Source organism: Vulpes vulpes, chromosome 6, assembly GCF_048418805.1.
Source record: "Vulpes vulpes isolate BD-2025 chromosome 6, VulVul3, whole genome shotgun sequence".
NCBI lineage: Eukaryota > Metazoa > Chordata > Mammalia > Carnivora > Canidae > Vulpes > Vulpes vulpes.
The window spans coordinates 122,433,365-122,445,416 of NC_132785.1; the positions used below are offsets into that span (position 1 = coordinate 122,433,365).

A 12,052-nucleotide genomic window follows, 5' to 3' on the forward strand; every position below is an offset into this window, starting at 1 on the left:
TGGCCTCATCTATCCAGCCAACATCAAACCACTTTGGAATTCCAAGTGAAAGGGTTCAAAAAGCAAACAGCACCGTGCAAAGTCACCCCGGCTACGCAACGTTCTGGTCTTATAAAGATGGAGGGGATGTCAGCAGCTCCTGTCTGCTGCAGGCCTACTCTGCCTTGCCCTTGACATTTGTTATCCTCTTCCATCTTGCTGACAGCCGCCAAGGAATGCTTGATTATACCCATTGTCCAGATGAGGAGCCTGAGGCTCAGAGAAGCCAAGTAACTTTCCCAAGACCACACAGCAAATAACCAGCAGAGCAAGAGGCAACCTCAGGTCTGTGTAACCTCCCCTCCCCCCCTGGCCCCCAGGTATAGGCAGAGAATCTAGGCTAAATTGCTAGCAAGGCAAGAGCCTTTTCACTCCACAGCCACTCTGCCATCGTGCTGGAGGATGAACACACGGCAAGTCTACTAAGACTTCATTGTTGGCAAAACACGATGGGCTCCCACTGTCCATTATCATCATTAAGCTTGATTATAATTAGAAAGAGGCGGGCGGGGCTGGCCCAAATCCCAAGAGAACATCCTGTTCTCAGCCATCCCAGGCCTGGAGAAACGTCCCTTGGGTGGAGGCCCCAGGACAGTGTCGTGGCGGACGAGGAGGGTCTGTGGCAGCTGCAAAGGCCTGGCAGGGTCCCCAGCCACCCTACCTGTGACAGTGAGTCATGTAAGTGACCGTCTCCTCCCACTGGGCTTTGAGGTCCTTCAGCTGGGCCAGGATCGCGGGCTTCTGGTCCTCATGGCAGCACACCAGGAGGGCTTCAGCCGCCCGCAGCACCAGGTCCACCTTCACGCGCCCCTCTGGCTCCAGCTGGCATATTTTCTGTTGTGGACACAAATACCAGTTTCCAGGAATTAGACAAAATACAAGCAGCCAGAGCTTTGGCAAGACAGTGACTTGATGGAAAGAGCCAGGACTCTGAGGCCAGAGGAGCTGGGGTTCAAATCAAAGGCCCCTGCACCTTCTCCTGTGACAGTGGGCAGTTAGCTAGCGGCCCTGAGGCTGGAAGCGGGGAGCCAGGGAGATGAGCGACCACCTTCAGGGCCGTCTGATGATCTACCTCCCTTCCCTTCCCTACTTGGCCACTTCCAGCTGTGTGAACTCAGGCAAGTTTCATCATCGTCCTGGCCTCGATTTTCTCATTTGTAAAATGGGATCATTCTTAGTACCTAGCTCCCAGATTTTTTTTGTTTCAATATGAAATGAGAAAATGTGAGGTATATGTCGCAGTGTAGGGGGCTGTGAGGATCTGCCTCTCGGATCTACTGCAGGGAGTGGGCTTGAGCCAGGGCCCCTCGGCTGCTCCCACCAGTGATGAGGCAAGAACGCCAAGGCAGGCCTGTTCCTGTGGGGCTTTGGGCTCCTCTGATGGGTGACTGGTCCCGGAGGCCCCAAGGCCTGGCCAGACTCCCTTAGAATCACATCACAATCCCAGACACTTCCCGGTCTCCTGGATTGGGGGGTCAGACCTGCATTGGACAGATCTCCCCATTCCCAACCTCATTGGGTTCCCAACCTGGTTTCTTTCATAGACATTTCCCTATCAAATGTCTTGAGCTTTTTTTTTTTTAAAGATTTTATTTATTTATTCATAGAGACACAGAGAGAGAGAGAGAGGCAGAGACACAGGCAGAGGGAGAAGCAGGCTCCATGCAGGGAGCCCGATGCGGGACTCGATCCCGAGTCTCCGGGATCATGCCCTGGACTGAAGGCAGTGCTAAACCACTGAGCCATCCGGGCTGCCCTGTCTTGAGCTTTAAAAAAAAAAAATTATTTAAATTCAATTTAATTAACACATAGTGTATTATTAGTTTCAAAGGTAGAGATCAGTGATTCATCAGTTGCGTATAACTGTTCATTCCATCACGTGCCCTCCTTCGTGCCCATCACCCAGTTACCCCATCCCCCACCTCCCTCCCCTCCAGCAACCTTCAGTTTATTTCCCCGAATTAAGAGTCTTTATGGTTTGCCCCCTTCTCTGTTTTCATCTGATTTGATTTCTCCTTCCCCCCCCTCTGTTCACCTGTTCTGCTTCTTAAATTCCACATATGAGTGAAATCATATGGTATTTGTCTTTCTCTGATTGACTTATTTCCCTTAGCATAATACACTCTAATTCCACCCAGGTCATTGTAAAGGGCAAGATTTCATTGTTTTTGGTGGCTGAGTAATATTCCACTCTGTGTGTGTGTGTGTGTGTGTGTGTGTGTGTGTGTGTGTGTGTGTACACAAATATATAGACCACATCTTTATCCATTCATCTGTCAGTGGACATCTAGGATCTTTCCATAGATGGAAAAACTATTGAAAACTATTGGCTATTGTGGACCCTGTTGCTATAAACATTGGGGTACAGGAGCTCCTTCAAGTCACTATGATTGTATCCCTTGGATAAATACCAATTGCTGGGTCATAGGGTAGCTCTATTTTTAACTTCGTGAGGACCCTCCACACTGTTTTCCAGGTGGCTGCACCAGTTTGCGTCCCCACCAACAGTGTAAGAGGGTTCCCCTTTGTCCACATCCTCGCCAACACCTGTTGTTCCCTGTCTTGTTAATTTTAGCCATTCTGATTGATATGAGGTGGTATCTCATTGTGGTTTTTGATTTGTATTTCCCTGATGCCCACTGATGTGGAGCATTTTTTTTTTTCATGTGTCTGTTGGCCATGTGTATGTCTTCTTGGGAGAGATGTCTGGTCATGTCTTCTGCCCATTTGTTGACAGGATTTTTTGTTTTTTGGGGGTGTTGAGTTTGTTGAGTTGTGCTTAGGTTTCGGACATTAGCCCTCTACCTGATAAGACATTTGCAAATATCTTCTCCCATCCCATAGGTTGTTTTTTAGTTTTGTGGACTGTTTTCCTTTGCTGCACAAAAGCTTTTTATTCCTAGGTATCTTAGGGCCTTCGGTGCAACTGTAAATGGGATCGATTCCTTGATTTCTCTTTCTTCTGCTTTATTGGTCAGTGTATAGAAATGCAATTGACTTCTGTGCTTTGATTTTATATTCTGTGATTTTGCTGAATTCCTATATCAAAAAAATCTACCAATTTATTTTGCTGGAGGCTTTTGGGTTTTCTACATAGAGTATCATGTCGTCTGCAAAGAATAAAAGTTTGGTTTCTTCTTTGCCAGTTTGGATGCCTTTTGTTTCTTTTTGCTATCTGATGCTGAGGGCAGGACTTCCAGTACTAAAACATCTTGAGCTTTTAAACTCATCTTGGCATTGGCCTCTTGGAGGGCCCAGACGAATACACAATGTCTATCAAGTAGTACACCTCTGATTAACATCAGCTCTGGTCCTTATTGCCATTATTTATTTCTTTGGCAACTAAAGTATGGCCTCTGTAGTGAAAAGTACAATTGGATCCCAATTCCAGAGCCTTTCCCCCTACCTGCGAGACCTTCCTCATGGTACTTAGATGCTCCGGGCCTGTGAAATGGGGGAAGAGGACACTGACATCACCCAGGGTCATGGTCACATTTCCTGATGCTGGGAGAGCCCTGGGCACACTGCCTGGCCCACGCTCCACTGTCAGCTACTGACTGTTCACTGCTAGTGCTGTCTTTTCCCACCCTTGATCCCTCTTTACTGAACAACAATTTGCTGATAGCTCAAGCTCTGTTGCCCAGGCTGTCTCCCTCGGCCTGGCAGCCAGCCTTCTCAGAATGAAGTCCCAGTGGGCTGGCTGTCTCTGACTCTTCTCTGTGGATGGCTTTGGGACGGGGCCAGGTTGGGGGAGCCAGATGCTGCTTCACTGATAGCTGTGTGCCCCCAGCAGGCCCCTGGGTCACTCTGGGTCTCCCTTTGGCACCATGAGATAGTGATAACAATTCCCACTTTGTCTACGTCATAGGGTTATACCATTAATTTTTTAAAATACAGTTACTAGGACACCTGGGTGGCTCAGGGGTTGAGCATCTGCCTTGGGCTCAGGGCATGATCCCAGGGTCCTGGGATCAAGTCCCACATCAGGTTCCCTAGAGGGAGCCTGCTTCTCCCTCTGCCTATGACTCTGCCTTTCTCTCTCTGTGTCTCTCATGAATAAATAAATATTTTTAAAAAATAGTTACTTAAAACATCGATGTGTTAGTTAGTATACTTTGTAAAAGGCTGAGCTATGATGTAGATCCTTTTCCAACATGTGCAAAGGGGCAATGGTGTCAATCCTTTTTGTTACTTCCTATGAGAATGTCCTACCGTGATGATGATGATGATAGAGAGGCACTTCGCCTCCTACCTGTGCCATCAAAGAGTGGCATTAAACAAGCTCCTTCCACAGGCTACCTCTGTGGTCTAGGTGTGTGTGGGGGGTGTTGGCAGGCAGGGAAAATGGGGAGCAGGGAGCTACCCCAAGAGGGGGAAAGAGGTTCTGTTGGCTTGTTGATCCCGGCCAAGCGTCAGGATGCAGCAGGACGCCAGAGGATCATGGCTACAGCAAGAACCCAACAGAGATGCCAAGTCCTGCTCAGCAGCAGGCTGCAACGTAGGCGACAAAGCTACTATAGTGGTTAGCGTGGACTAAAGATCTGAGGGCCACTGCGGAATGTTCTGGGCCGAGTGAGATTGCCCATCCCCTGCACAGAACTTCACACCACTCAGGAGCAGGGGTCCGACAGTGAGCTCAGAATGAATTACTTGCCATCCCCTGGGATTTAATTTAAGGACCTGGTATTTCTGACTCCCAGCGTTGAGGAGTAGACGTAATGCCCACACCCCGAACTCGCAGGAGAGGTGCCACGGGAACTGCAGTTTTACAAACAGGGGTGCTGGGAAGCCACAGAAGGCTGGAGCTTTGCGGGCCAGTTCTCTGTGGAGGTTGGAGCGGCCTCTTCTATCCCTGCTGCCCAGATGAGGCCCCAGCAGAATCCAGCTCCAGAAACCAGGGAGCCAACAGCCGTGGGGGAAGAAGCTAAGTTCTGTCTCTCCATCACCCCCAGAGACAGAGCCAGCCGGGCCTGGAAAGTCCCCATGAGGACAAGAGCCCCTTTCCCACATCCTATGTGACCTCCCCTAGGCCTCTGGCCCTTTGCGTTTCTGACTCCCTGCTCAGAGGGGCGTAGGCTGGACCCCTGGGTCCCCTGCCCTTGGCAGGGAGTGCTCTGCGGCTTCCCTGCCAAAGAGAGAAGAGCCGGCCAGGCCCAAGGCAGGCGGAACACCAAGCCCCATCTGGCCTGAAGCTGACACATCTGCCCACAAGCTGAAACATCAACCAATGGGATATTTGCTGTGGGCCCGGGACCAGGAGGCCGGAGGCCGGGCCTAAGCTTCTAAGAAGCAGATTCCGCCTTTCTTCACTACTGTTGTGATCATGCTCTTCGGTTGGTGGGAGGCTCTTTTCTAGCTGATTAGCAGCAAGATCCAGGAGTGTGTGGCAGGAGGGACTGGCCGGCTGGGAAGGGGTACTTGAACTGCAGCCACAGAATGACCCTGATTGGAAGGAGCAGTGAGGACCAGACTGGTGGGGGTTGGAGGAGAGAAGGCCTCAGAGGAGAGAAGAACAAATAGATAAGGAAAGCTGGAGGAACGAGGTTAGTCAGGGCTTGTCCTCAATGCAGCCAAGACCAGGCAGGCGCTGTGCTGGGTACTATGCTCAGTACTGTACTGAGTACTATGCGGGGCACTATGTGCAGTACTGTGCTGGATACTGAGTTGGGTACTGTGCTGGATATTATGCTGGGCATGTGCTGGGCACTGTGTTGAGTACTACGCTTGGCATTGAGTTGAGTACTGTGCTGGGTCCTATGCTTTGTACTACATGGGGTACCAAGTTAAGCACTGTGCTGGGCACAGCGCTAGGTGCTATACTAGGTACTATTCTCCATACTCTGTTGGGCACTAGGGTCCCAGATGAACAAATAGGATCCCAGAAGAACAAATAAGGCCTGATGCTTGCAGGCTGTGGTGGGGTCTGCAGCTGAGAGCACAGATGACTGTCAATGAGCCACAGATACCACAAAATAATGATCGGAGCTCCAATGAGGGATGTGGGGAAACACAAGGAGGCTCCGTGCGTAGGTGGCATTGGCACCGAGTCTTAGTGACACGCAAGCATCTGTGATGGGGGCTTGAGCAGAGGCAGAGAAGCACGATGTGTTCAGGCACAGTGTGTCCAACATCTGGAAGCCAAGTTCTGGGAAATGCAGCCTGTGTCGGACCACACAGGAGCCTGGAAGGCAGCTAGGAAGCAGCACAGCTGAGACTAGGCCCCGAGTGCAGGACCACGGAGGCTGGGAACCAGTGGGCAGAGAGACAGGACGCTGGGACTCGGGGGACCAGCTCCTGGAGGCTGGGCATGGGCAGGGAGGGTCCGCACACACGTGATCCTGGCATCGAAACCACCTCACCCATGGGGCTGGCTCTGCCAGGGTGCCTGCACTTTGCCAAAGGCACCAGTAAGTCATTCGCCTCCAGGGTCCCTCCCTCCTGCAAGGTGACAACCAGCACCCCCACCTCCACCCCAACAAGCTAAAGGTCCCGAGGTGCCACGGCCACAGCGGGGATTCGAACCCCAGCTGGCCAGTCCTATTTCCCAGGAGCAACACTCTCTCCAGTCTCCCTTTGCAGAAGGCTTCCACCACCATGAGGGTCCTAGAGCTGCCGACACCCCTCGTGCAGAAGGCGGGGAGGGCAGGACGGCATGGGACGTGCTCCTGGCCCCGTGGCTATGAGGCATCAGAGCTGGATTGGAATTCACATCCTGGCCCTGAGGCAGACAATTACCAGGAGTGCACATCACTGAGCCGCTGGGGTGCCCCCCACCAGGCCCCAGAGAGAGGTCCCATGGACTGGGGAGGTAGGAAAGTCACCAGTTGCTCCCTTCACCAGAGGGCCGGGGCGAAATGTTTTTTTTTTTTTTCTTTTTTTAAAGATTTTTAAATTTATTTATTCATGAGAGACACAGAGAGAGGCAGAGACACAGGCAGAGGGAGAAGCAGGCTCCATGCGGGGAGCCCTATATGGGACTCGATCCCCGGTCCCCAGGATCAGGCCCTGGGCTGAAGGTGGCGCTAAACCACTGAGCCACCCGGGCTGCCCAAATGTTTTCTTTCTTATTGCGAAATTGGTTTTGACATGTCAAAGCCCAGAAAATAGCACGCCTGAGCCCCGTGGGAGAGCCTGCGGGGGAGCACCCAGGACGTGACCCCTCCGCCTAGGTTCCAAGTCCTAAGGACCACCTTCGCCTTGGCTTATGCCTGACCCACACCCAGGGCAATGAGCTGCCAGGGTAAGGGTGTGAGGCCCCAAGGGATTAGTTCCCAAGACACGAAGTACGTGCGCAGGGCTGCGGTGTTCCAGGACAGACATCAGGAGATGGGGCTGGGGCTAGGAGTGCTTCATTTCACAACTCGGCCACACCCACGCGAACGGGCATTCCAAGTAGAGGCAACGGCACAGGCCAGAGGCTTGCTGAGAGGACCTCGAGGCTCTCTGCTAACAGGAGAAGATGGGACGGGATCAGCAGGCTGGAGAGGCCGAGGCCAGCAAACAGAGTCGTGTAGACAGTGGGAGACTCTGATGCCAGGTGGAGTTTGGTTTTTTTCCTTGGTGGGCAATGGGGAGCCATGGAAGGCTTTAGAGGAGGGGAATAACATCAATGACATCATGGGACCCTCGTGTGGCGTGGATTATGTGCATACCTGTCCCCTTCTATGCGGTGAGCCCCCGAGTAAGGCGCCCCTCACCTGCCTCCCTGCTCCAGGTGCCCGCACAGGGATGGCCAGTGACACTCCAGACTCAACCCTGGGTTCAGGCCCTGACAAGATCAATTTCTTTTCTTTTCTTTTTTTTTTAAGATTTTATATATTTATTCACGAGAGACCCAGACAGAGAGGCAGAGACACGGGCAGAGAGGAGCCCGATGTGGGACTCGATCCCAGGACCCGGGGATCACACCCTGAGCCAAAGGCAGATACCCCATCACTGAGCCATTCAAGTGCCCCCAAGATCAATTTCTTGAGTTTTGGCTCATCGCTGTGTCTCAGAACCACATTTTACTTTTGAAAATTAGGGACAATAAAACCACATTCACCAGGCTTTTGTAAAATTAAACATGAAAGCGGATAGCGCAGCCCCAAGCACAGAACAGGTGTTGAATGAGTGTCAGGTCCCCACTCCCAGTGATCCGGGAGGACTCATTGTTTGATAAATGCCTGCTGGTGACAATAACAGTGCTGATGGTGACAAAGGCCAAGTCTGACGAGGGAAGGGGCTTTGGGTTGCCAACTCCCCACTCCAGGCTTGCCCGTCCCTTCAATCCCTGACCATCCAAGTTTCCAATCCACCATCCCCTTGTTGCAGAAGAGACGTCCAAGCTCCCGGGCTCGCTGTTCCAAGTTGTCACCCTCTGAGCCCTGACCACCCCTCTGGCCCTGTCCCCTGCTTCCGCCTGATGGCTGGTGCTCCCCTATAGCCTTGTTGAGGTTCTGAGCATGTGCTACAGACTGTTGCCCACCTCTGGGCCTTTCCTACACAATTGTCCCTGCCTGGAGCTCCCTCCTCACCCCCCTCACCCCTGCATCCCCCAAGCTGATTACCTCCTCTATGTTTGAGCTTCAACAGCAAAATCACTTGTCCCCAGAGGCCTCCCTTGATCACCCAGGCTGGGGAACGTGACCTCACTGGGGCTTTCCAAGAGCCCTGGGTTCTCTGCTCACTTCACTGTCCAATTGGGAAGCCTATGACCATGACGTAAAAGCGTTTCCATCTTTCTGCCATGATGGTCACTTGGTGGGGGCGGGGGGGTGGCGTTTACCAGCCCCATCAAGCACCTGGTCTTGGTTGTCATAGAAGGACATGTGGCTCAGGATGGCGAGGGCTCAGATGGCGCTACACCAGGAGGCAGGCAACGTAAGCCATGGAGAGAGGCAGGCCCCCCACGCCTACCCGCAGGAAGAGCAGGGCTGTACTTAATTAAGGTGTGTGGCAAGGGGCTGCATCGGGAGCAACCTGAGGGCAGGGACCAGGGATGAATCCATCACCCGGTGGTCCCGCGGCCACAGTTTGACACTTGACACAGGGAAGGCTAGTGAAAAAATGTGACTCAAAGTGGCAGGTCTCTGGTCCACCAGAGCTAGGCCAGTGAAGGCATGAGAAGCACCATTCTGAGATACTTAGCCCTACCCCTTTCTAGAAAGGAAGCAAACTGAGGCCCAGTAGGGTCAAATGACTTGTAGGGGCTCACACAGCCAGCAAGAAGCAGAGCTGGGAGTTGAACCCAAGATGTCCAGACTCCAAAGTCTGTCCTCTCTCAAGCCCAGTGAGCTGTTCTATCAAACAGAACACCCAAGAAACTAGAATGCCCTGCTCTCTGCCCTGCCAGGCACGGTTTTATTGTGAATACCCCGTCTCTGATCATCTGCGAAGCACATGATGCTGCAGGGAAGCAGAAAGCTCATCTGACAAGGACTCAGAAGATTCAAATTCCAGGATGGAATATCCCACCCAGAGACCTTTCCACCTTCAACAAGTCACATGACCTGAGACCCATTTTCCCCATATGGAAAAACACGGACAATGGCTCCTCCTTCACGATGTTGGGTTGAACCTCAAATGATGAGCCCTACCAATGTGATATAAATGTCTTAATTTTGACTGTCCATTTCTAAAAAAAGAGCGTTAGATATTTTCAGTAAGAGGCACAAAAGAAAGAAAGCACACAGTGTGGGGTCAGCCCCATTTCTAGCCTGGTCGGGAGACCAGTTTGTGTAGGAAAAGGTTAGCCTCCCTCAAAAGTGACCATGGTGATGTGACAAGTTAGAATTGTGCAATATCCCAGTGGATGTGACCCAAGAGACGCCTACGTCATGGCTTTGCTTATAGATCGGAAAGTGAGGCGCAGAGAGGGACGGGGACTTGCCAAAGGCCACAGAGCACTTTAGCATCGGCATGGACACTATGACCTAGGTCTCTGATTCATTCATTCATTCATTCTTCCCCTTGGCCCCAAGCCTGGAGCAGATGCCGTCGGATGGGGGCACCATAATGCCAGGCCAGGCACTGGGCACTAGCACTTCCGACAGGTGTAGCCCCACACACTCTGAGCCCTGCTTGGGGAAGCTGGGGGGTCACTTCCAACTGGATAGAGCCCCTTCCGCACCTTCCTGAAGGCCGATCTGGGCCCACCGAGACCTAGCAGGGACAGTCCAGGAAGGTGGGGCCCAAGAGGGAGGGACGTGGCCGAGGCCATGGGGCTACGGAGGCCACGGCCTCTGCCTACCTCGGTCTCCCGCAGCCTGGCCTCCAGGGCCGCCCGGGGCCCCTGAGTGTTGTCATTGACCTGCAGCCGATCCTGCACAGCCCTCATCCACTCCCAGGCGTCCTCCACACTCCTGTCGAAGCTCTCCTGGGCCAGCTGAGTCATGGCACCTGCAGGGGCTGAAGACAAGACCACATGAGATCAGGCCGGCGGGGCAGGGATGCTGGGGACAGCTGCACAGCTGGGGAGGATGCACGGCGGCAATTGTGTGTGTCAAAAGGCCAAAGGACCAGGGAGGAAAGCAGGCCTCTGCTGTGGCCAAGCAGGGAGAGGGGGGCCCAGGGCACTGGGCTGGCGAAGATTCTCTCGGGCCTCTCAGCTTCCCTGGCCCCCCTCACCCTACCTTGGGACTCAGGGCCAACCCTCTCCGGTCTCTGCGGGTTGGCGCCCCTCCAAAAGAGAATCCCCAAACACATGTGGTCTGAGATGGCCACGACATAATGAATCACGATCTGCATGGACCCAGAAGCCTCAACCTAGGAAACGATTTTTGGCATCGGCCAAGCTGATGCCAGCCCCGGAAACTCACCGGAATATAAAGGTCCCAGGGCCAGGGCCAACCATGTAGCCAGGTGTCTTGTTGCTAGTTTGCCACCAGCTTGGGTCCACCACAGACCATCACTGGTGTTTTTCCACCGAGCCACACACCACCTGGCTTGTGGCAGCCACGGACAACCAACTGACCTTAGCGTATTAGGGGCCACCTGCCTGCCAGCATGGACCCCCCCCCCACCAGGTAAACCAGCCCTCCACGACGCTGCCCTCTGCTCCCTGACCCTCACCTTTTAGCTGCAGACACAGAAGCTCAGATTTTCGCACTTAACTTTCTTAGAGTCCCATGAAGCCCAGGCAAAACCATTCTGTACTCCAGTTCTAGCTGTCTGCTTATGGCAACTATAACCTGCTTTGGATTAAAGTTATTTATATCCGCATCTTGGGTGAAGGGATTGTGTGTAGCTTATCCGCAACCTCCCACAACGCCTTGCACAGAGGAAGCGCTCTGCAGATGTTGAAACAGCCCGGAATTGGTATAAAGTTTAATGCACCATGGAAAACAGAACAAAACGAGAAATAAATACGCAAATGCCCAACAGTGGGGGGATTAGGTAAGGAAAGGAAGGCACACTGCATTTCAGGGTATCAAGCAGCCCACAAAAAGTACATTGAAAATGAATCGATGATGGGGAATTCTTACGATGATACCCAAAAACTAGGCAAAACTGTATATTTAGTAGGTACGACTCTACAACTAATAGAAGCAAACAAAACCACAAGCAACTGCGCTCATGGGAAGAGGTCGGGCAGTCCTGCCATGACGTGTCCCCGTGACTTAACTAGAGCAGAGGGGGGTGTGGGCTGAAGTGGCTCGAGCCGGGGCCCATGTGACCTCAGGCCTCTCTTTTCCTGGCAGTGTCCTTGGAGGCCAGTTGGTCAAAGGCGATTCGCCTGTGGATGGTGGAAACGTGCAGCTGGGGGTTTTGTTTCCTTGTTTTTCCACAGACGCTTTGTGAGTTTTCTAGGGAGCAAGCATCACTTTACAAAGAAAAATTAAAAGCAACAACAAACAAACCCAGTTTCTTCACATGATTGAACTGTGTGCCGGCCCTTCCTTCTGGTTCAGCAGCTGGTCGCTCAACAAGCATTGACTGAGAAACTGAGATGCTGAGCACCCCCGCCGGGTGGGCGCCGAGCTAGGCCTTCGAGGCTGGAGGATGCAATCCACGTGCGGGGGTGGGATCTGGG

General features: G+C 52.7%; 1 protein-coding gene across 2 annotated transcripts in view; it reads right to left on the reverse strand.

Moving 5' to 3' along the window:
* Positions 1-12,052, reverse strand: part of SYNE3 (spectrin repeat containing nuclear envelope family member 3) — a 94,188-nt gene that overhangs the window by 49,429 nt on the left and 32,707 nt on the right. For both annotated transcript variants that reach the window (XM_072762240.1, XM_072762241.1), the window contains exons 2-3: positions 10,271-10,428; positions 701-873 (exon numbers count right to left, since the gene is read on the reverse strand). In XM_072762240.1, coding sequence (XP_072618341.1) covers positions 701-873; positions 10,271-10,414 — 317 coding nt within the window. In that variant the 5' untranslated portion in view covers positions 10,415-10,428. The remainder of the gene's footprint in view (positions 1-700; positions 874-10,270; positions 10,429-12,052) is intronic.